The 23,885-nt window shown below is 37.9% G+C and overlaps 1 protein-coding gene across 1 annotated transcript in view; it reads right to left on the bottom strand.

Moving 5' to 3' along the window:
- Bzw2 (basic leucine zipper and W2 domains 2) overlaps nucleotides 1-23,885 on the bottom strand; it is a 54,880-nt gene that overhangs the window by 1,412 nt on the left and 29,583 nt on the right. The window contains exons 4-10 of the mRNA XM_042695819.1: nucleotides 22,648-22,751; nucleotides 19,963-20,028; nucleotides 17,963-18,098; nucleotides 13,259-13,368; nucleotides 9,866-10,036; nucleotides 7,172-7,318; nucleotides 5,680-5,818 (exon numbers count right to left, since the gene is read on the bottom strand). Of these exons, the coding sequence (XP_042551753.1) occupies nucleotides 5,680-5,818; nucleotides 7,172-7,318; nucleotides 9,866-10,036; nucleotides 13,259-13,368; nucleotides 17,963-18,098; nucleotides 19,963-20,028; nucleotides 22,648-22,751 (873 nt within the window). The remainder of the gene's footprint in view (nucleotides 1-5,679; nucleotides 5,819-7,171; nucleotides 7,319-9,865; nucleotides 10,037-13,258; nucleotides 13,369-17,962; nucleotides 18,099-19,962; nucleotides 20,029-22,647; nucleotides 22,752-23,885) is intronic.

The following is a 23,885-nucleotide window of genomic DNA, read 5'->3' as shown; positions in this document are numbered from 1 at the left end:
CACATAGAGACAATGTGTCAAAACACCAGAAATAAATTCCTATATGGAATGTTTCTGAAGAGAGGATCCAAGTTTATTCCAGACACAGTACTGCATTCTAACAATTGATCTACTTACTTTTAGATGCGTGCGTGCGTGTGTGTGTGTGTACATAGGTATGGCCAGTACTTGCAAATTCTCAACTACTTGAACTGCATCCCCATCCCTTTTGTTTGTATTTTGTTTTAGAGGAGTCTTGATAACCACAAGCAGACTGGCCTCAAACTGAAGACCCTCCCCAACATATTTCCACACATACAGTAGCTGGGATTACAAGCATGCTGCACCACATTGCTTTCTTTATACTGCTTTGAAAGAAAAACAGAGCTTAGAATTTCTTACAGATTTCTACAAAAAGTGTGAGGTATCTATTACTTAAAACTCTAAACTCTACAAGTGTGCCTTCATGTCCCCAGTACTACTGAGAATATTTCATATTAAAAAATAAAAGGGAAATACAAAAATTGTCTATTGTGATTTTAGATGAGGAAATGAGATAGCAACTTGATATAATTTATAATTGTTCCCGGTGGCACTGAATTCATTACAAGTACTGAGAAATCCATGCAATGTTGATGAATCACTCAAATGACACATTTGCCAGTAAAATACAATTTTGACTTAAGGAAATGACAGAAGTGATTTGATAGTGTTTGCATTTAAAACATTACTAACATTTTCTAACAAATCAAACTTCTTTTTAAAAATTTTTTAAAATTGAAATTGATTACATAAATTTCACAAATTTCACAGTATTGTGGGATAGTGATACTTGGTTAAACTCAAACACATTTTAACCTTCATGAGGTGCATTGTCTATAAATGGTCTATAAAGCTTATGGACTTTACAAACTTTGACACTACAGCTATTTTTTCCAAATCAGGTGATATGTACATACCTATTTTTAAATTTACCTTTTTTTTTTTTTTTTTGCCAGTCCTGGGGCTTGAACTCAGGGACTGGGCACTGTCCTTGAGCTTCTTTTGCTCAAGGCTAGTACTCTACCATTTGAGCCACGGTGTGACTTCCAGCTTTTTCTATGTAGGTGGTACTGAGGAAACAAACTCCAGGCTTCATGCATGCTAGGCAAGCACTCTACCACTAAGCCACCTTCCCAGCCCAAATTTACCTACTTTTAAGATTTTTTTTTTGTCTAGGGCAGTCTTGGACTGAGATCCCCTATCTTTGTTCTTTGTTTCTGAGCAGCTGGGTTTACAGGTGTGTACTACCACATCTAGCTTATTTTTGCAATAGGGTCCAGAGTCCTGATAACTTTTTGTTTTTTTCCTGGACAATCCTGCTTTTTACTTTTCCTGCAGCAATCCTCCTATTCCCCCCCTCTCCCTTCTCATCCCCTCCCCCTTGGGGGATTGAATTTAGGGCCTGGGCACTTGAGCTCTTTTGATTAAGGCCAGCACTAGACTGCATTTTTGCAAAGGAAACAAGTCTGGATTTACTCATGGACAACCAAGAGTTACCATCCAGAGTCCTACAGAATTATTCCTGTTATCCTTTAGTCTCTTGAGCTGTTTCCAGCTTTCCATTCTCAACTCAGAATGATGAAAGTTTCCCAGATAATGAAATCTCCACTAGCCAACAAAGCCTAGTTTTTGTGGGGAGGAGAAGAAGGCAGGGAGTTACAGCCTCAGGAACTTACCTACTATTGTGCCAGACTGCCTTGTACAGGGATCACTAGGGATTTTTTGAGGGGTGGTGGTACTAGTGTTTGAACTCAGGGTCTCTCACTTCAAGGTCATTTACTCTACCACTTGAGCTACATCTTCAGCTTTTAACGAGGATTTTTTTTTTGTTTGTTTCATTTTTTGTGCTAGTACCGGGCACTGAACTTAGGGCCTGGGAGCTGTACCTTAGCTTTTTCATCAAAGGCTGGCACTACCCACTTGAGCCACAGCTCTGCTTCCAGCTTTTAGGTGGTTAATTGGAGAAGAATATCACAGACTTTTCTGCTCAGGCTGTCTTTAAACCTCAATACTTAGATCTTAGCCTCTGAAGTAGCTAGGATTACAGGAGTGAACTATTGGTTCATAGCTAGACCATTTTGATAAGGAATCTTTAGCAGAAGGATGATATATACCCAACATATACATGTATGTAACAACAATTATTATCATTACAAAATAAGATCAAATGATGTGCAAACAGGTAAAGGGAAATTCTGTTTTCTCCCCAAATGTTAATACATTAGGGATGATAGAAAGAAGTTACTGAAAGCGGATTGAAGCTGCTCTTTAGTGAAACTAGTTGTCTGAGGTTTCCTTGGCAAGGCTGAGAGCTCACCCCTGTGTTTTATTGCCCCACAGAGGCCAGACAGGGCCATGCAGTTAGTAAAACCACAGGGACAATACTTATGAAATGAATACTAAGTGAATGTACTGTCTACCTAACCAGATAAATAGCACAAATCTGAGCCCTTAGAGATTAAGAACCCAATGTAGTAATATAGATTTGCTTGTAGACCAAATTTCTACAACCAGGGCATTAAAAAATTTAATTTCTGTTTAGTGAAAAGGCAGAACACTCTTGAAGAACAAAAAAAGGCAATTTCTTTTTCTTGTTCCTCTCTAAAGACAGGAAAGGTTCATTAAAATTTGGAGGCCATTGAGTTTTTGTTGAGAGGTTCCTAGGAATGCCTATCAGAAATATCAAATTCCAGTGAAAGCAGTTAAGAACTAAAACCCTCTAGTGTTGGACTCGAGTTCCTTTGGATTGTACGTTTGCTTTCCTTCCATTTGGCCAACTTTGTTAATGTCTCATGGAAATATTTCTATTCCCTGAGAAGCCTCTTTTTCTTCTCCAAATTGGATTCAGATTCAAGTTGAGTGCCCTCCCTGATCTATCACTCATTCTACCACTTTGCAAATTCTCAACAAGGAGCCTCTATTGATGGCTGACATCAGAAGTTTGTTTTCTTCTATATTTGAAATTCAGAAAGTTGTAAGCTATTTGGTTCATTTCATTTCCAGCATTTAACAGGACTGACCAATAATACTCAATACATGTAAAAGACAAATGAACTAAATTGATGAGGAAAAGTTGAGTATTTCTCAATTTAGAGAATTCTAGTTTAAAATCAGGTGCTCAGGAGGATGAAAGAGATAATAGAGACTATAAAAATAGGGTGAGAATTTCTAGTTTTCCAAAATGTCAGTTAATTAAGTTTAGGTAATTAAGTTTAAAACTCTGTGACCTAAAACATGGGAAAGTCAGACTATACTGAGGATGTCACATAGAGATACAACTAAAAAATAATTTCTCTTAAGAGTTCTGGGAATATTTGCTGAGAAGAACCTTTATCTTCTTTTAAGAACAAGAATAAAAAGAAATCTTTGCCAGGCGCATATGGCTCCACCTGTAAACATAGCTACTCAGAAGGCAGAGATCTGAGGATCATGATTCTGAGTCAGCTGGAGCAGGAAATTCCATGAGATTCTTTTCTTCAGTTAGCCACTAAAAAGCTGGAAGTACAGTGGTGGCTCAAGTGGTAGAGCAACAGCCTTGAGTAAAAAACCTCAGGGACAGCATCCAGAGCCTGAGTTCGAGCCCAGGACTGGCAACAAAACAAAACAAACAAAAAAGGAACGTGTGGAAGATTATGGAATTACTGAGAAAATAATAGGTTTAGCAGCTCAGGGATATGTTTATAAGTTGCCAGTTTAAAAAGTTTCTTGATTTCTTTTTAAAAAGTAAGCAGGAAAAAATCGATGTTGACACCTTTCCAGGCTCCCAAGGGCCTGCTCACACTTGTCACAGCCCTCATCAACTTTAGGTTATTTAAGCTGATTATTACTGCTAACAAGCCGTTTGTTGACTTTTTAGTGAATTAAGAGCAATAATGAACTAGGATACTCCTGAAAAAGGAGCATCAACTGTGCTTAGGTTAGAAAAATTCTGGTAAGAAACTGGAAGGATTATCTAGTATATGACAAGAAGGCAAACTGCATTGGAGAAATTAGCTGATCAAGTTTGCTTCTATATTGCCTTCTCACAAAGCAAATGGAAAACCTGCCCCAAAGGCCTCTTTATTAGTCTTAAAACAGGAGCTAGTTGTGGCTGCAGTGGATAGAAGGGCTACTGGCCTACTGGCTACACAGACTTTGTTCTTATTGTTGGCTGCTGATCATTGTATGTAGGTTAGCAATATGGACCTCAGGTTTGATTCTGAGGAATCAATTTGAGTATTATTTGGTGAGCCCAAGGCTGGGCTTTGGCATTGTCCCTGCACTCTTTAGCTCAAGGTGAGTACCACTTGAGCCACAGCGCCACTTCCGGTTTTCTAGTGGTTTATTGGAGATAAGAGTCTCACGGACTTTTCTGCCTGGGCTGGCTTTGAACCACGATCCTCAGATCTCATCCTCCTGAATAGCTAGAATTACAGGCCTGAGCCACCGGCGCCCTTTTTCCTTTTTTTTTTTTGAGACATGGTCTCACGATATACTTCAGACTGTCCTGGACTCACCCTCTCATATGTATCTATAGATCTTATTATATATCTCATAATGTATTTTTTATATATGTGATAGATATACCTCAGACTCACCCTCTCTTATGAGGGTGGCCTCTAACATGCAGTGCTGGGATTATAGGTGTGTGCTACCACACTTAGCAAAGTCCTAGTTTTGAGATCCTGTCACCTCATGATCATATCCAAAATTCCTAATGGTGACCAACTTTGAATGATATGTAAGTTAGCACATTCTATAATTAGCTGACATATTTCAGCAGTCTGCAAAGTAAAATTTCAACAAAGCACTGTGAGCAAGGTACATACATTTAATTAGAAAATGGCTAATAATGTGAAATTTGAATATTCCAACTTCTTTATCACTGTCAGATGATTCTAATAATATGCTAAAAGGAAAATTAACTGGAATTACTTTATAACCTAATTATTCTGATATTATGCTACTTACGTTTGTAATAACTTCTAATTAGCATTATAATGTTCAAAATCCCTCTCTTTAGAGCTCCTTCCTCCCCTTACAAATCTACATAAATCTGGATCATAATTTTTTTTTTTATGCTGTAGGTACAGAGATTGAGATCAGCTAAAACCTTTAGCATTCATTTTTAGTGCCAGTTGTCATAGCAACCTAAGCCTTATAAAATACAATGAGAAGACAGTAAATGTGAAAGCCTAAAATAGCCATTGACTTGGAAAATAAAATGCTGGGCCAAATAATTAAAATGCCAAGTGAAAAAGGGTAATTATTTCAAGGGTAATTATTTTCAAGTCAGATCTATGGTACCTCAACAGGTTTGCACATAGCATATATAGCATTTGATAATCCTTGTTATGAGAGCTAATTGTTCCAGGGCTAAGGGAGACTCAATTATCTTATATAATTACATTCTTTCACCATCCCTGAAGAAAAATATCCAGTTTACCCCCAGTCTTCTGGCAACTTTCCCCAGTGAAGTACCCAGGAGTTTTGCTAGGCTGGATCCCCAGGCAAAGTACAAGGCTGTGTGCTTTTTTTTTTAACCTCACTACAACTTTTATAGATGATGATCTCTGTGGCCCTCTCACCCCCTGGCACAGAAACGTCTAATCTCCTGCTACACCCTTGAGGGGCTTCAACACTGAGGCAAAGGTTGGAACCACACAGATGGATAGCTACCTTTATAAAAGAGAACCACGATCTTCTGAAAGGCTTTCATGAAGTGGATGTTGTCATAACAGTATTCTTGAACCTTCTGGAGGAGGATCAGCTCTGACTGGCCTTGGGAGCTGAACACAGCCAGCAAGGGAGCGTATTGCTAGACCAGAAACAGAATAAACACAATAACTTGTCTGGGATGTAAGGAGTCAACACTGGTGGAATATTAATGACCTGCAGATCTGCTTAGAAAACATTTGTTCATATTTAGGACTAGTATCTTCTTATTATCATGGCATGTCTAACCAAAATGAATTACTTTTATCACAGTGTTTTAGATTTCCCTCATTGTTTCCATGAAGATGAGCCTAAATATGAGATTGTTCCTGTATTAAAGTTGCTGTGTCTGCTATTTGTAATTGATATCGTAAAAATGACATCTGTAGTACTCGTTACCTCAAAGTATGGCTCTACCAAGACAGGAGGAGTGGAAGTCTCTTTCCCCAGATACCCCTAGCCTCTTTACAGGTCATCTGGGAAGCTTTGTTCCTATTGTTTCTTTTATCACAAATGTCCTTGGATTTTTGCCACTGATGTACAGCTATTGTTTTCTCTAATCTCTCTTTAATTCAGCCCTTACCTCTTCCAAGGAGCCATCCCTAATCAATGTAACCTGCAAAGTTTGCTCATACCTCATTTCTCATGAACAGAGAGTCATTGTTCTTTTTGGTGACAGTTCTGGAGCTAGAACTCATGGCCTGGACTCTTCTTAGCATTTCTGCTCAAGGCTGGTTCCCTATCACTTCAGCTACAGCTCTGCTTTTGGCTTTTGGTGGTTAATTGGAGATAATAGTCTCATAGGCTTTTCAGTGCATGTTGGCTTTAAACCATGGATCTCAGCTTCTTGAGCAGCTAAGATTACAAGTGTAAGCAAGCCACAGGCACCTGGCAGAGACTCATTTTCTACGAATTATATTCTACCTAGTTTATATTCTGACCTTGACTGCCCAACTCAAGTGTCAGGATCTAACTCTATACTTCAATATAGATTTGTAGGGAGGAAACAATAAAAGCATATAGTAAACTGTCATACAGGATAGAATGAACGCCAATAATTATATCATATTTAATCTATGGTACTGTGCATGATGATTCTGTGTTTATTTTGGATAAGCTTTTTTTTTTTTTTTTTTAAATGGTGGTATTGGGGCTTGAATTCAGGTCCTAAGTACTGTTCTTGAGCTTTTTTGCTCAAGGTTAGTGATCTACCACTTAAGCCACAGCTCCACTACTGGCTTTTTTGTTATTAATTGGAGATAAAAGAATCATGGATTTTCCTGCCTGGGCTGCCTTCAACCCATGATCTTCAGATCTCAATCTCCTTATTGCTAGGATTAAGGTATAAGTCTCCCACAATTTCTGGTAATTTTAAATCACAACTAGAAACCACTTGACACACTCCAGACGTTCAGGTGGCCTACTGCTGAGCCAGCTTCTTAAGAACACTTTTTACCTTCAGATGCTTAAGGGCTTGCTCTGCAACAAGTTCTTCCTTCTTGTTCCATTCGACAGCATTCATGATACAGGTCCACAGGAGGCCAATCACTGCTGTTTCAGGGAGGTCATTCCTTTTCATTTCTTCTTTGACATAAAGCACCACCTACATTTCAGAGGAAGGGAGGGGTCTGAATGTAACAGGCAGCTGGGGTGTTCCCCCCTCACTGCTTGGTCAATAAAAGGTTTGGGGGTAGATAAGAACGTCTGTCCAGTCCCCCCATTTCTGGCACAGATTGCCAATTACTCAAGAAAGGAAAAGACTGTTCTCAGTGTAGATTTGTTTTTAGTCCAGAAACTAATAGGTTTAGCTTTAGCCAGAAGCTGAAGGATAGCTGGAATGAAGGAGGATCTCTGTCTTAGGTTGTGTTTTTGCATGGAGGAATCCATTGTAGAACGTGGATACTTGAGCCAATTTGACTTCTTGAAATTTGAAAAAGGCATCAGAGCTGTGCCTTTTTTTTTACCTCCACATCTTAACTTTTTTATTTTTATTTTTTTATTTTTTGTCGGTCGTGGGGCTTGAACTCTGGGCCTGGGCGCTGTCCCTCAGCTCTCCAGCTCAAGGCGAGCGCTCTACCACTTGAGCTACAGCTCCACTTCCGGTTTTCTGGTGGTTTATTGGAGATAGGAGTCTCACGGTCTTTCCTGCCCGGGCTGGCTTTGAACCGCGATCCTCAGATCTCAGCCTCCTGAGTAGCTAGGATTACAGGCGTGAGCCACCAGCGCCCGGCTAACTTTTTTATTTTTTATGGACATGGGGCTTTAACTCTGGGCCTGGGCACTGTCATTCAGCTCTTCAGCTCAAGGCTAGCACTCTACCACCTGAGCCACAGCACAACTTCCGGCCTTTTCTGTTTATGTGGTGCTGCTGAGGAATTGAACCCAGGACCTCATGCATGGCAAGCACTCTACCAGTGAGCCACCTTCCCAGCCCCTCCATGTCTCAACTTTAAACCTTTTATTGGATAATGACTTGAGTCTATAATATCTGTTCTCTGTAATTTTCCCTTTAATTATTACTTTGGCTCACCTCAAGGTTCTTTGCAGTGAAAAGTAAATTTGTAAGGTAAACTGTACAGTGCAAGGCAACTTTCAAAATTCTTATCTATCAATTCAGCTAAACTCAGAAGATTATTTTCCTCTTTCCAAATATGGATGAACATGTAAATTTATCCTCCAGTCTCATGATCTAGGACACAGGTCTGCCTATCAATGCATTTTGTATCAAATTTATTTGGAATGCTTTTCTCTTTTGAAATAAAATCATAAAGGTTAAAGCCATCTATCTCAAGAAAACTTTTAGGGGACTGGGAAGGTGGCTCAGCGGTCGAGTGCTTGCCTGGCATGCATGAGGCCCTGGGTTCCATTCCATAGCACCACATAAGCAAAAAGAAAAAAGCCAGAAGTGGTGCTGTGGCTCAAGTGGTAGAGCGTTAGCCTTGAGCTGAAGAGCTGAGGGACAGCACCCAGGCCCATGACCGGACCCCCACCCCCCAAAGAAAACTTTTAGTATAGTGGTACAATTCTTTCTGTCCTTTTCTATGCTTTTTTGAATGAAAAAGATATTGTTTCTATTACTTCTGGACAGCAGAAACAGCAGTAGTGGGCTGAGCTACCCTTGAGAATCGGCTGGGCTGGTTGTGTGAGGGCTGCTGCAAAGGATGACAGCCTTGCATCTGAAATGCCACAGTGGTGTCTGTTACAGCTTTTTCTTTCCCATGGGAAATCGGATACATACAAGCTCTGGCTCAAAGAAATGTCGCTGAATATACTGTTGACTTTAACATCATGAGATTTGAGAGTATTTGCTGTTCCAACACCTCCATCTTGTGGATAGTTACCAACTATGAAAAGAGCTTTGAAGGGCTTCAAGCACAGTGGTGAGAAGTGAGGGGAAGGGGAAGGATTCTTCAGTTTTAATTTGCAGCTTATCACATAGAAGGCTGATTTTGAAGTTTTCTCTAGACATGTAAAAATACACAAAACTACAGTCATAGGAACTGTTGTTGTCTAGATTATGCCTGTGCATGGTCATAAATGTAAATAAAATAAATGTAGCTTTTACATTATACACAGCTATTGTGAATGGTATCAAACAAGCTGCTGGTCCAAATGGTCTTTTCTCTTGGCATGAATTCAATCTTTTCTTCTTCAAACATAAAGCCAATGGGATAAGATTTGGCTCAGGGATAGAGTTCTTGTCTAGTATGTGTTAAGCCTTAAGTTTAATCCCCAGCATCACAAAGAACAAAAACAAACAAAAATCTACATATTCATACCAAGTGACTGATTCTAACATTAATTCCAAACACTAATAAAATATCTAAAGGTTTATAGTAGCAAAGGGCAGTTTTTATATGAAAAAGATTACTAAGGGAAAGAGAGCTTATGGCATATGATCTATGTAATTGCTTCTCATTTGGGTGTGAATATATATAACACAACCATGTACCTGTGTATGTGTATGCATGTACATGTATATGTGTTTATATAAATGTATATATCTGTATATGTATATATATAAGTATGTCTGTGATACTGAGACTAGAACCCTGGTCCTCACACACGTGGGTCAAGCCCTCTACCATTAAGTGACAACATAGCCCTTCTCTGATATGTGTTGCAGGGGTGACTGCTTGTGGTCTCCCACCTCCTTTATTGGACATTCCTGAGACAGTCGCTCCTGGAGTTCCTTCTGCAGTTCCTTCCTGGTGCCCAGGGACTGCTGAACTCGTAGAAAATCTGACAGTTCCTTCAGTCCTGCATCAGTGAAGTACTTGGCAAAATGATCCACACTCTGTCTGTTCACTGGAAAGAGTTCCTGAGAGAAAAATGAGAGAAGACTCTTATTCAAATTTCAACAGGCATAAAGGATAAAGCTTTCATATTTAACATATTACTTAAGATATCCCCTATCTGGAAGAGAATAACAAAGTCTAGTTTTCCACAGAACATATCTCTAGTGTATCTAGAGAGCTATACACCTTTCAGCAATTTAAATCAAGTAGCTTTACTTTATTCATATTGATTGACCAGTTCCTCTTTCTTTTACTTTGTACATGATTGCATGTATAAATACAGAAGTTAATTTGCTAAATCACTGACGATTTATACTGCTTCCTTTTGTTAATAGACAAAAGTAAATTTTAGTGATGTTGAAAAGGACAGAAGATAATACAGAATAATGATATGACCATTTTCTTCTCTATCTATATTCTGATTCTGAGCAAATGTTGCTATTATTCTGAAATATGAACAGAGGAGCAATGAAGAAATCCGTCATCTATTACTGATGGCTGCTCTCAAATTTGACAAGACCTAACAAACTAAATTCAACATAAGAAATTCTTAAGTTGATTATATAATTTTGATGGAACTTTTTACTATTCTTAAGAAAAGAGCAAAACACCAGAGCTGCTTTTGTATTTTTATTTCATTTCATTTTACCCTACACGTTTGGCAGAATCTCAGTAACACTTAGTCATGATCTAATCCTGTGTGAGTTCAACGCCCAACTAAGAAATTAAGGTAATTTTCAAAGCTTTTACATTTTTTCAAGCTGCTGTCAAGTCTAAAGAACAGACCTAAACCTAAACCAACTAGATTTGCATATATAGTGCTAAAGACAGTATGACTCCAATATAAATTTCAGTGAAAAGATGTATATATAATGCGTTTGCTACCATGTATAGGAGTATAGCTAGTAGTTTCTATGCTAATACCTACTTCAATATTCCCCATCTTCTAACCATCTTCCTTCCTTGAGTCATACATTTCTAACTGTCAGATCAGAGTTTGTGGGAAAAACTTACCAAACCTGCATTTGTGTTAAAACACTTTATATCAGACTGATATTTTGTCACTAATATTTCTCTTAAGATCTTCCAAATTTACAGAAGGGAAGTTATTCAATTTTATAGATTTCCTTCCATGAAATTGACATTGTACTAGTTCTTTCCCCATAACAATTGTGTAAAGAAATTTTTCTAGATGATAGAATTAAGTATCAAGATGGTGGGGAAAATGGGGGAGAATGACAGTCAAGCTATTTTGATTGTACTCATAACCTGAGTTCAGAAATTGAAACCCTTTTGTATAACTACTTAATAATAAGAAGAAAAAGATGGAGTCTTTTTATGGCAAGTTGAAATAGATTCTATCCTTGTTCCCAATCACTTACCTTCTCTCTGTCAACATAATACTACAACAAGCCTTTCCTTGCAGAAGTAGCTTCTCAGTGAACTGAATTTACCACCCTATTGCCTGTTAATGTCTTTGTCTAACAGAAGGTACGTTTTTAGTGTACTTGATGACTTTCATTCTGTCCTTCTCTATTCTTTTCCTCTATGAGAACAGAATGTCTTAAATGGGACCTGTTCTTCCAGTCTAGGTCTTGGAATGAAATACCTATATTCCCCTAATAAATTATTAATCTGCCCTTTAAGATTCTTTGTTCCTATTTATAAGAGTCCACTAGACAAGGGCAGGGAACTTTTCTATTTTGTTTGCTCCTGGCCCCACAACTTCTAAGATCATGCCCAGAACAGAGCAGGCACTCAAATATATACTGAAAGAAAATTATTGTCATTAGCAGAAATGAATTGGATCCCGGGTTTATTCATTTTTCTTCTTTACCATGATATAAACAGTTTAAAGGCACAGACCGGGCTATATTAAGTGATAGGGAGAAGTTGGTAGGGGCATTGCATCTTGACTTTAGATTTTTCTTAGAATTATAAAAGTAATTCTACATTGAGAAATCTGTTATCTATACAGACAGGAACTGTAGGGAGAAAAGAGCAACTATAAGAACAAAATAATTTTCTCTGAGAAGTACAAAAGTGGGAGAAATAAAAATATATTGAGCAGTTGTGTTCATCAGAGCTTCAAATTAAATATAATTAGTGTGCTTTCTTCAACTGTTTAAGAATTTCCAGGGGTGGGCGCTAGTGGCTCACATTTATAATCCTAGCTATTCAGGAGGCTGAGATCTGAAGATTGGGGGTTAAAGCCAGCCTGGGCTTCCTAGTCTGACATTCTTTTATCCTATGAACTTACAAAAAGTTGAAAATAGAGCTGTGGCTTAAGTGGTAGAGCACTAATCTTGAGCAAAAAAGCTCAGAAACGATGCATAGGCCCAGAGTGCAAGCCCCATAACTAGCACAAATATACAAATATATACACACGCACACATATATCCATTTTTTTAATGAAGAATCTTGTTGATACTTACATGTTCTCAGCAAATACTTAACAAGTGTTTGAGAACAGTGTAGTCTAACTCCTATATCTAATCTCACTCTACTAATCTTATCAATGGGATGCCGCTCCCCCCCCATCATATTAAAATGTTAGGTTTACATACTAGTGAAATTTTTTTTTTGAGGGGGTGTCAGTTTCACAGGGCTTGAATTCAGGGCTTGGGATCTGTCACTGGAACACTTTTGCTCATGTTTAGCTCCCTACTACTTGAGTCACAGCTTCACTTCTGGCTTACTGGAGCAAAGAGTCTCATAGTCTTTCCTGCTGGGCTGGGTTTCAAACTGCTATCCTTAGACATCAATCTGCTGAGTAGTTAAGATTATAGAATGGGAGGGAAGGGATGGTAGGGGAAAAACAAAGGAGGAGGCAACAATGCTTGATACAAAATGTACTCATTACCTTTCTCATGTGATTGTAACTCCTCTATACAGTATTTTCACAAAAAAGAACTTATAAAAAAAAAAAAGAAAAAAGATTCAGGGGTGAGCCACAGGTAACCAGCTCCCAAAAATCTAAAATCTGGCAAAACATTAATATTATGCTAAGAAGCTTCAAAATCCATTTTTAACTATGTTTACCTATGACTGTTTAAGTATTTCAGGCCATTTACCTCCTAAAAATTACAATGGGAGTTAGCTTCTACTAAGCACACAGAAAAGAGAGGAACACAATTTCAGTTCTGTAGAGGTGCTGACATCTCAGGTATGAGTGTACTCTGAAGGCTCTGTCAAAGTCACAACGGAACCGTCACACGTAAAACCGATGCTAACAAAACACTTACGAGCAGCCTCTTGTCTAAGTTGGCCTTTCTCAAGGAAGAGGTAACAGAGTTGGCATCTTTTTCTGCCATCCAGGCTTTGAACAGTTTGACAGCAAAGGAGGCTGCAATGCCTGTGGGGACAACAAAACAACAACAACAAAACCCAGAATTTCATTCCTTATAGAAGCAAAACCAATTCCTTATAGAAGCAAAACCGTTTGTGATGATTTTCAAGGCAACATTTCTTACCAGGTTCCCTGAAATAGGTAAATAACTACAAGACCTGGTTTGGTAAAAAGCAAAAATGGTCAACCTATTGGCATGGCTCTTCTTATTTCATTACTACAAAGAGTACATGTATCAAGAAGGAGAAAGAAAAAAGTTGTAATATTTCATGAAATTGGACTTCTGATTCCAACTTGCTTTAATTGTTAATTGCTTACATATTTACTTTTCCTTTGATCAAATACATTTTTATGGCCCTTATTTTTGCCTGCATTTCATCTGTTTATGTTTGCAACACTCATCTTCTCTTTTGGCTTTCTGAGCAGCATAATGGTTGTTGGTAGGACAAGTACCTTACAAAAGTTGATAGAAAATGTAGCTAGGGGGCTGGGAAGGTGGCTCAGTGGTAGAGTGCTTGCCTTGCATGCATGAGGCCCTAGGTTCGATTCCTCAGCACCACATAAGCAAAAAGGAAAAAAGCCAGAAGTGGTGCTGTGGCTCAAGTGGTAGAGCGCTAGCCTTGAGCTGAAGAGCTGAGGGACAGCGCCCAGGCCCAGAGTTCAAGGGCCACGACCGGACCCAAAAAAAAAAAAAAGAAAATGTAGCTAGGAAGACAGTGGTAGATGCATTTTCTCAGAAAAATTGGTATAAAGTAAAAGCATCAGCTGTGCTCAGCATGAGAAATATTGGAAAAAACGCTAGTTACAATGATTCAGAAACCAAAATTACATCTGATGATTCTAAGTTTGTGAATTTGAGGTGAGCCTTGCTGATCTGCAGAATAATGAAGCTGAACTTAGAAAATTCAAGGTAATTACTGGGAATTTTCAGGGCAAACACTAACTGCTTTGCTGATTTCCATGGCATGGATCTTACCTATGAAAAAATGTGTTCCATGTAAAAAATAGCAGACCTTGACTGAAGCTCATGTTCATGTTAAGACTGTGGATGTTTCATCTGTTCTGTTGGTTTTACTAAAATGTAAAAATGAGATGCAGAAGACCTCTGGCACTCAGCATCAACATTTCTGCTGAGATGATGGAAATCATGCCCAAGAAATATAGATAATTCAAAGAAGCGGTCAAAAAAACTGATTCCACACATCTTTGAGAAAGGCATGAGACAGACTTGCCCGTGTAGTTAGCCTCCTTATGATCATCTCACTACAAAAGTAAATGCTGAAAAGCCAAAATTTGAATTGGAAAATTTATGAATTCACAGTGAAGGTTACAGCTCCAGAAAAGCTACTGGTGCTGAGAAAAGGACCAAGGTCTAGCAAGCTGCTAAGAACTCAGACTTTGTGTAGTGACAAACATAATGTCCTATTTGAGAAAACAAAAAAAGTGATCCTGCAATTCAAGCATAGTCCATGAGACACAACATGGCAATTAATTTGTTGAAAATGATGCCAGCAAAGATAAACAGGAATGCATAATAAACATAGCTATAAACAAATGTGCACCATTTATTTCACATTTCTCCAAAAAAAGAGCATTTAAAAACATTTGATACCTGACTTAAGTGACTGTAACCCCTCTGTACATCATCTTTATAAATAACAATAAAAGATTAAAAGATTATTGAGTTAAGCTTACAAAGATACCAAGGGTGGTTTTAAATCTCTGGACTTCTAAATAGTTTTATTTAGGTAGCTGTGTTAATTAGGAAGCCACTCAATCATATAACCACAATTATATTGTGATTATTTAAAAAAAAAGCAGACAATCATTAGATAGTTCTGTGAACAATCAAAAATTTGTAAATTTGTGATGTATTTGCTTAAGAATTATGGTGTAGTTGGAATTACTTATCTTGGTTTTTGTGAACTGAAGTTTTCTATTCTCCTTACTGCCTAAGAGAATCCTTGGTGAGCTAACATCGGATTGGTCTAAGTCCTGGCATTACCTCCTTATGTATGATTAACTTAGTGATCTCCACCCATTCTATCCCTTTAAGGGGTAGTACTACTGGGCTTATATTGGTCATGTGATTTGGAACAGTCAACCAGTTGATGAAGATATAAAATCATCCTATGTTTAAGAGCAGTGCTTTTGTACTCAAACAGGAAGGACACATGTACCATAATTATACCAGCATCCTTGGGATGGAGTTCATGCCACAGATGATACTGCAGTAAACCACTTGAATTCTAAATGATACTACTAATCACCATCAAGTTCCCTATTTTTATATTTATTGTTATAGGAGAAACATATATCCTTATATATCAATTGGACACAAAATTTCCAGTTACTGGCAAGCAAAATCATTCAACTGATCTGTAATTTACAAAGCCAGCAAATTTGCCTATTTTTCTTCATTTAAATAAACAGAGGAAGTAGGTAAAAAATTCTGGCTATAATAAAACATGCACTTATATGCTGGAAATAATTTTATGTTAACAATTTATTAACAAAAACTTTTTTTTTTGGTTATTGTTGAGATAAAACCCAGAATCCTCAGATATACTAGGTAGGTACTCTACCACTATATTATATGCTGGCCAACAACATGGATTTTTAGCATCATCATTACCTCAGAAAATCAATATGAAATGTAATATAAATTTACATAATCCAATCAAATCAACACCAGGCTGTCATCTGTCTATTAAGTAAGAAAAAAATGAAAGTATACTTGAAACTAGTAGTTAGAATACAGATTATATAAGCCAATTAAGTTACATGGGAAGTGGCTCCTGATGTCAAGTTTGGGAAGTTTGTTTGTAGTCAATATTCTTTCTATTTAGTAGGACGACCCTCTTGGACATTTTCTGGATGGGTAGGTGAGTACAGTTTTAATGCCTTGGTCCTTTTCTAATCAGGAAGTAAGAATTTCACCCCCTAGTTTTTATAAAGATGGCAGAGTATCATAGGCACTATGTCACTTCCATGCAAAAGCATTTCTCCTTTCCCTGTTTTACTATAAAAAATTTTGATCACATAGGAAAGTTGAGCAATTGAAATCCTCATAAAACTACTATGTGGTTTCTCCAGCTGTTAATATTTGCTATATTGATTTTATCACACAGTTACCTATTTATCCATCCCAAAATCTAATTTGGAGATATGTTTCAAATGAAGGTACAAGTATTACTTATGTTTTTAATAAAATGAGAAAGGTGATTTTTTTAAAAAAATGATTGATTGGATGATATAATGATCATTAATGTTCAAAGATTAAATTCTACCTTGTTTTTCTATGTGCAAAATGGCTGAAAAAATATAAGTAGGATGCATAAGTCACCATAAGTTCTTTTCAGAATAACACTTTCAAATATCCCAGTCTTAACGACATTCACACATGAACAGAATCTGGATTGTCATAAATCTAAGCTATTTTAAGCTGAACACTATAAACAATGTCTGAATAATACCATCTGACTCTTGATTTACTTTTCCCCCCCTTAGCTATAAGAAACTATACTTTCTTTCATTATGGGCACGAATGAGGCTAGGATTTTATGTATGTGTAGGAGGAAAACTTTTTAAGTTCTCAGAAGAAACAGATGTTCTCACAAAAGATCTTTTATTTTTGAGGAAAATAAAACTGTTTTGTGTTATATTCTAATTTGAATATCATTATCCTCCTAAAAGAAAACAGCCTACTGTTGTTTTATTCCATAACTAAGTCATTATATGCATGCCTGTCAAATTTATAATGCCTTAAAATTAAGACAAGCCTCTTTCTGATGTAGTAGTTTCTTTCTAAAGATAATAGTCTTAAAGACTGAATATCTTTTGTGTTTTTTTTTTTTGGTAGTGAGTAGAGCTTGAACTCAGGGCCTAGTTGCTGTCCCTGAGCTTTTGGGCTTAAAGCTAGTGCTCTACCACTCTGAGCCACAGCTCAACTTCTGGTTTTTGGTAGTTAATATGGAGTTAAGAGTCTCACGAACTATCCTGCCCAGACTGGCTTCCAACAGCCCTTAGCTCTCAGCTTCCTGAGTAGCTAGGAATACAGGCCTGAGCCACCAGCAATGAGCCAAGACCGAACAGCAGGGATGGTGCCCAGATCTCGAGAGCAGACAATTTAGAAGTGTGGTCTGTCTGAGGGACATTTTAAAAGATTTTTTAAAAGGGTATTTTTGCTTGTTATGTTAGATGGAAATAGGTGCCACAGGCTGACCATTTTGTGTCTAAGAACCACTAGGTTAAATATCCCACAAAGCACAAAACATTCCTGCACAATGGAACACTGTCCAAAGAGTCTAGCAACACCTTCACTGAGAGCAATGTTTTGGATCTGTTTAATTTCAGGGTATCCAACACAGGGATTGAGTCATCTGCTTAAGATCATAGTTTATGAATAGACTCTACATGACTCCATATTCATGCATATTTTTCGTTTAACTTCCTACAATGCATATGTACACTTTTTAAAATATGTTTTAAACCTTCCTCCTTGCCTGTCTGTTACTGAGAATAAGCAATAGAGGATGCTGAAAAAGAGGTATGGATACATTTCCATGTTTCCTTTTCTGTTTCCATCGAAAACAATTACCTTCTTTGACTAGGCTGTCAGTGAAAAGGCTGGTGAGGATAGTGGCAGGAAGGGTGCCGTTGCCCAGCAGGATCCCAGACAGCATTGCCAACTTTGTCTGCTCTGCTTCAGAAAAGGCTTTAAGGAAGAGGAGAAGCTGTGGGTCAAACAAAAGAAACCATGTCTATAAAGCAAAGGACCAAGTAGGAAGTTAACAAGAAGAATGTCCATCCACGCTGACATGTGCAAAAGCAAGAGGTCTTATGCAGAGCTTAGCTCTTCCACACTAGAAACACGCATATCAAAGTATAAACAGACACTATGGAAAATCATATTATCAGGGGCAATGCCTTTCCTCTAAGTTCATTCACACAAACCTGGAAGTATAAGAATTTGTCACACACACACACACACACACACACACACACACACACACACACACACACACACACACACACACACACACACACACACACACGAGACATGTAGAGAACAGTGTGTACAGATAATTCATATTTGGCTATGCACATGGAAAAAAACCTGTTAGCACACACACATGAACATAAAAGTTTTCTGAAATATACTTTCATATTGTTTTATTTGGGGTGAGCAATTTGTCTACCCTCTGCATATCCCACCCATTTTTTTTTTCGGGGAAGAATGTAACTTTTTATGGCAACCAAACAAACAAAAAACAAACAACATGGACAGGAGTCCATGATAAGCTTCTGATAGTTAAAACATTCTTTCTTGAGCTCACAGCATAAAACAGTGTTTAAAGGAAGAGTACTAAGGGAGAAGATAATCTTCTAAGTTCTTCTTTCATTCATTTTCTTTGTTGCTGGGACTTGAACTCAGGGCCTGGGCACTGTCCCTTAGCTTTTCTGCTCATGGCTGGTGCTGTACCATTTGACCCACACATCCATTTCTGTCTTCTGATAGAATCTTGGAGAGTCTTATGTGCTTTCCTACTGAGCTGGCTTCTAATTGTGATCATCAGATCTCAGCTTCTAGAGTAGTTAGGATATTAAACACAAAATCACTTTGAACAGGGGTTAATAAGTAGCAAAGAAGTCTGTGTTAAGGCAGTTTTCTTCCTGTGGTTACTTTTATTACTTAGGCAGGTGTATAGAACAATGGCAAACCAACATACAAAGCTGGAACAAATTAATACATGGAGTCCCACAGAAGAATATGAGAGTAAAATATTAGAAAACAAGTTGTACTTTACTGTAAAGCTGAACTTGGTTACTGTTGCTTTGGGGACTTACTAGGGACCAATGCCTGTCAATCACCTTATGGATTCCCACAAGCTAGGTAAGGTATACACAGCTATTTTACTCATGAGAATAGGCATTGAATTTTTACTGCTTTGCTGCAATGCAGCCACCAAAAGTTAAAGGATTTCACTGCTTGTTAGTTGCTGTGCCATGCTCTCACACAGACTTTAACTTATTAAAATAACTTGTTTGATTTTTATCTTATCACATACACACTGATGTGTGTTAAGATGACATTGGGCCAATCATGGATCACATATACAATAATGTTCTAATATGATTATAATATAGCTTAAGTGCAGTCATGCAATCTAAGTTTGTGTAAATATATTCTATGATGCTTATACAATGATGAAATCACCTCATGATTCATTTCTCAGAATAGATCCCTCTCACTGAGCAACATGCTTTTATTTTTTTTCTTCTGTATCTGGAATCTCTAGTTTTCATGCTAATCTTTGTGACTTCAGAGATCAGGATCTGTCAAATTACTCTTATTGAACAAAGAACATTGTCTTAAAATGAAAATTAATGAAAAAAAGTACAAAATATTCAAACGTCTCTTCCTTTATTAACCCAGTCAGAGTGAATTCCTGACTCAAAAAACATTTCTTAAAAACACAGTGTGTCTCAGCACTTCTGGACATCATTGTGTGTGCAATTTTTTTGTCCCCTTCTATACAAACTTTAACTTCTTCTATTGTCACTATAAACAGGAAAACATTATGTTTGAATGTTTACCTTTTTCATTTCATCTTCAAATGCCTTTTCCAAATACTTATATCTCCTGATGAGTTTATTGAAGACCTAAACATAGAATTGAATCATTAAATATGGTATGTAAACAATTTCAAAAACTATCAAATTACAGAAATTCACTGTAAGAATCCCATTGGTCAATTACTATTGCTACTATTACTATTATTCCTCTTCCTCTTCCTACTTCCACTACCATGACCTACAGTTATATGATACAAGAACTATAAGTATTTCAAGAGTAACTACATCCTAGGAAAAGGATAAACACATTAGAATAAATCAAATTCATTCAAGGACAGAATGGGGAGAAAAAGCTAAATGAATATGAAAATAAAATGAATGGAGAGAGAAAAGGGGCTGGGAAGGTGGCTCAGTGGTAGAGCACTTGCCTTGCATGCCTGAGGCCCTGGGTTGATTCCTCAGCACCACACAAGCAAAAAGAAAAGAGCCAAAAGTGGCGCTGTGGCTCAAGTGGTAGAGCGCTAGCCTTGAGCTGAAGAGCTGAGGGACAGTGCTCAGGCCCAGAGTTCAGGCTCCATGATCGGCCCCCCTCCCCCCAAAAAAAATGAATGGAGAGGACTTTTTGAAACTACAAAATGAAGAGACTGAAAATAGACAATGGTATGACTTGCTGGGGAAGAGAACAAAGTTTAGGGCAGATTATTCCCTAGGGGACAGCAAATGGGGTTTTTTTTGTCAGAGGAGCAAAAACCCATTAGCATTTGCTGGTAATGAAGGATTACTGGCCTCCACAATCCTCTGAAGCAGGGTTGCTGCTACCCATCAGATCCTAGACCGTTTTGATGTGGAATCATGTTTTTATTTAAAGAGATCTTGTAAATATTGATTATTCTTAATAACTGAATAAACATTGTTATAGTTCCTTTCTTATGCTCACATGATACACTCATTCAATTTTTTTTATCATATTTCTTAATGAATTACAATGTATCCTAAGAGTCAAAATTATAGGTCAGTAGACCAGAGAATTGACAGCTGTAAGTAAAAGAAACAAAATGTCTCTAAGTCCTACAAATTTGAAAAAGAAACAAACTGTCCTCAATCCTACAAATTTGAGTTCAGGTTAACACTAGTAACTCACAAATTTCTTAACATTATCATTAGTAGGAAATATAGCTCTATTTATTCAGAAATAGAGCTTCAAAGGTAAATGTCTAACTAGAAAGCAAATGAACTAGCCTAGTTTATAAAACTCATCTCTAATGCCAATATTCTCCTCCACTTAATTTCTCTCTAATCAGACATCCCATTGGCTAGATTTTCAATCTGTAAATACTCGGTAATTTTTAAACTAAAAAATATTAAAATCTTTTAAAAGATGAGCTAGAGGCATAGATCAACTGTAGAGTACTTTCTGAACTAATTAAAGGTCCCAGAGTCTTAATACCACTAACATCAAATAAGCAAACAAACAACAAAAACAAAACATCCTTTAGATACAATTAAGAGGCATACTCCATTATCATTTACATTTATGTGAATAGTTGAATTGAATTTCTTATATTCTTTTTTTTTTTTTTGGTGGGTCGTGGAGCTTGAACTCTGGGCCTGGGCGCTGTCCCTCAGCTCTTCAGCTCAAGGCGAGCGCTCTACCACTTGAGCTACAGCGCCACTTCCGGTTTTCTGGTGATTTATTGGAGATAGGAGTCTCACGGTCTCTCCTGCCCGGGCTGCCTTTGAACCGCGATCCTCAGATCTTAGCCTCCTGAGTAGCTAGGATTACAGGTGTGAGCCACCAGCGCCCGGCAAATTTCTTACATTCTTATATATCTTATATTCTTATCTTTTTTTGGGTCCAGTGGTGGGGCTTGAACTCTGGGCCTGGGCGCTGTCCCTCAGCTCTTCAGCTCAAGGGTAGCCCTCTACCACTCGAGCCACAGCACCACTTTCGGCTTTTTTTTCTTTTTGCTTATGTGGTGCTGGGGAATTGAACCCAGGGCCTCATGCATGCAAGGCAAGCGCTCTACCACTGAGCCACCATCCCAGCCCTATTCTTATCTTTTTTATTCCCCCATTGGCATTCCCGTGTATTAGCATTAATTTGATCTTGAAAATGTTCTATGGGAAATGGAAGAGGCATTATCATTATATGCCATATGAAGAAACTGCTAGCAGGCATCAGAGTACAAAGTTTGGACTTAGAAATTATTATTTCTGTGAATTGTCCTTAATCAGTTGAGTGGGGCTTCAACTCTAGGCCTAGGAGGTGCATTCTACCACTTGAGCCACAGCACCACTTCTGGTTTTCTGGTGGTTAATTGGAGATAAGAGTCGCACGGACTTTCCTGCCTGGGCTGGCTTTGAACCCTGATCTCAGTCTCCTCAGTAGCTAGGATTATAGGCATAAGCCACTGGCGCCCTGCTTAAGTCCCACACATTGAGTGAATTAAGCAACAGAAATTTATCATATCACCATTATAGAGGCTGCAGGTCTAAAACCAATCAGCCCAATAAGGTTGGATGCTGTTGAAGCTTTTAGAGCAGAATCATGTCACTCCAGGCTCATGCTGGCTGAGTGACAAAGCTTGATGTTCCTGGCTTGAATGGGACATTTTAAGCATTTGATTACAATATACTTCATATGTTTAACATCCCCACTTAAGAATAAGTTCTCTTCCCTTTAATCAGTTCCAACTATCTAACTACCTGAGCATAGTTTCGGATGGTTTCGTGATCTTCATTTGCTGAAAACACACAGTGGTTGGTCATCTTGGTCTTGTCGCCATCATCTATGCGTGTTCCTCCTGGGGCTGTAATGATATTACGGTTAGGACAATACCGAAATACCAAAGGCATTTACAGAACATACCATTTTCTTCATGTCAAGAAAAGAATACAAGTAGTATTCTAAATACGAACAGTCATGTTGCTATACAGTTGTCTCTCACAGAAATACCAGTAGGTTACACCATTTCAAATATAAACCACAGAGTATAATATTCTTGCTCCACACCCTCACCTTCATTGGGCCTTATTACGAGAAACCTGCTTCTTTCCAAAGAATACGTTTAATCATGGAATGTAAAGAACAACCATCATTCAGGGAGCTTACTTGCATTGTTCTCAGTACAGCTTCTGATGTTTCTCCTATTAGTACATCATTCTCCTGTCAGTCTTCATCTCCCAAATATGGGACTGAGTCATTCCTACTCTTTTCTCTACCTTTCTGAATTCTGTTGGGTAGGTATTACAACTGTTCCCTCTGTCATACCAATCACAACTGAACAGGGAATAGTGTGTACTCTGACTTCTTAACATTTGTACTGTACCACCCAGTAGCTGTGTTGGTTAGTTGACTATTTTATTCTATCATCTTTGGTCTAAATGGATTTAAAACAAAACAATGACCTTTTTATTATCACCTAAATCATTCACCTTTCCTTATTCAAAGAATAAAGAAAGTATTGTATGTTCCAGTGCTGGCTACTATAAGAATTGGCAGGAATGGAACATGAAGTTTTCTGGTTCTGCTTCATTAGAATTAGGACAAAAAGGTTTGAGCAGGCCAAGTTAGAGTAACAGCTTCCATACATTTAGCAAGTATTTGTAGCACATGAACTCACACCAATAATTACAGTAGGCACTTAGAACATAACTGTGTTCAAAGCTGAGAGACAGGTTGGGAAGAGTGATCAGCCATGTCTTTTATTTATTTGGGTACTTCAGTGTCTAACTGCCCTGCTTTACCTTGTGGTTTCAGATCTTTGCATGAAAAGGGCCACATATTATTTTGTTAGGAGACCCGGGCAAACAAGAGCTCAACTGAGTTATTAATACTGTCTTTCACTTATATTTTCCTTTATGGGATTCAGACTCCAGCACATAGTAATTTAAATTAGATTCAGAGAAGTCAGCTCCTCCAGGAGCCCATTCTCAATTAATTC

This window comes from Dipodomys spectabilis, unplaced genomic scaffold, assembly GCF_019054845.1.
Source record: "Dipodomys spectabilis isolate Male_0828 unplaced genomic scaffold, ASM1905484v1 ptg000190l, whole genome shotgun sequence".
NCBI lineage: Eukaryota > Metazoa > Chordata > Mammalia > Rodentia > Heteromyidae > Dipodomys > Dipodomys spectabilis.
The sequence above is the reverse complement of the archived record's forward strand: the minus strand, read 5'-3'. Positions and strand labels throughout refer to the sequence as shown.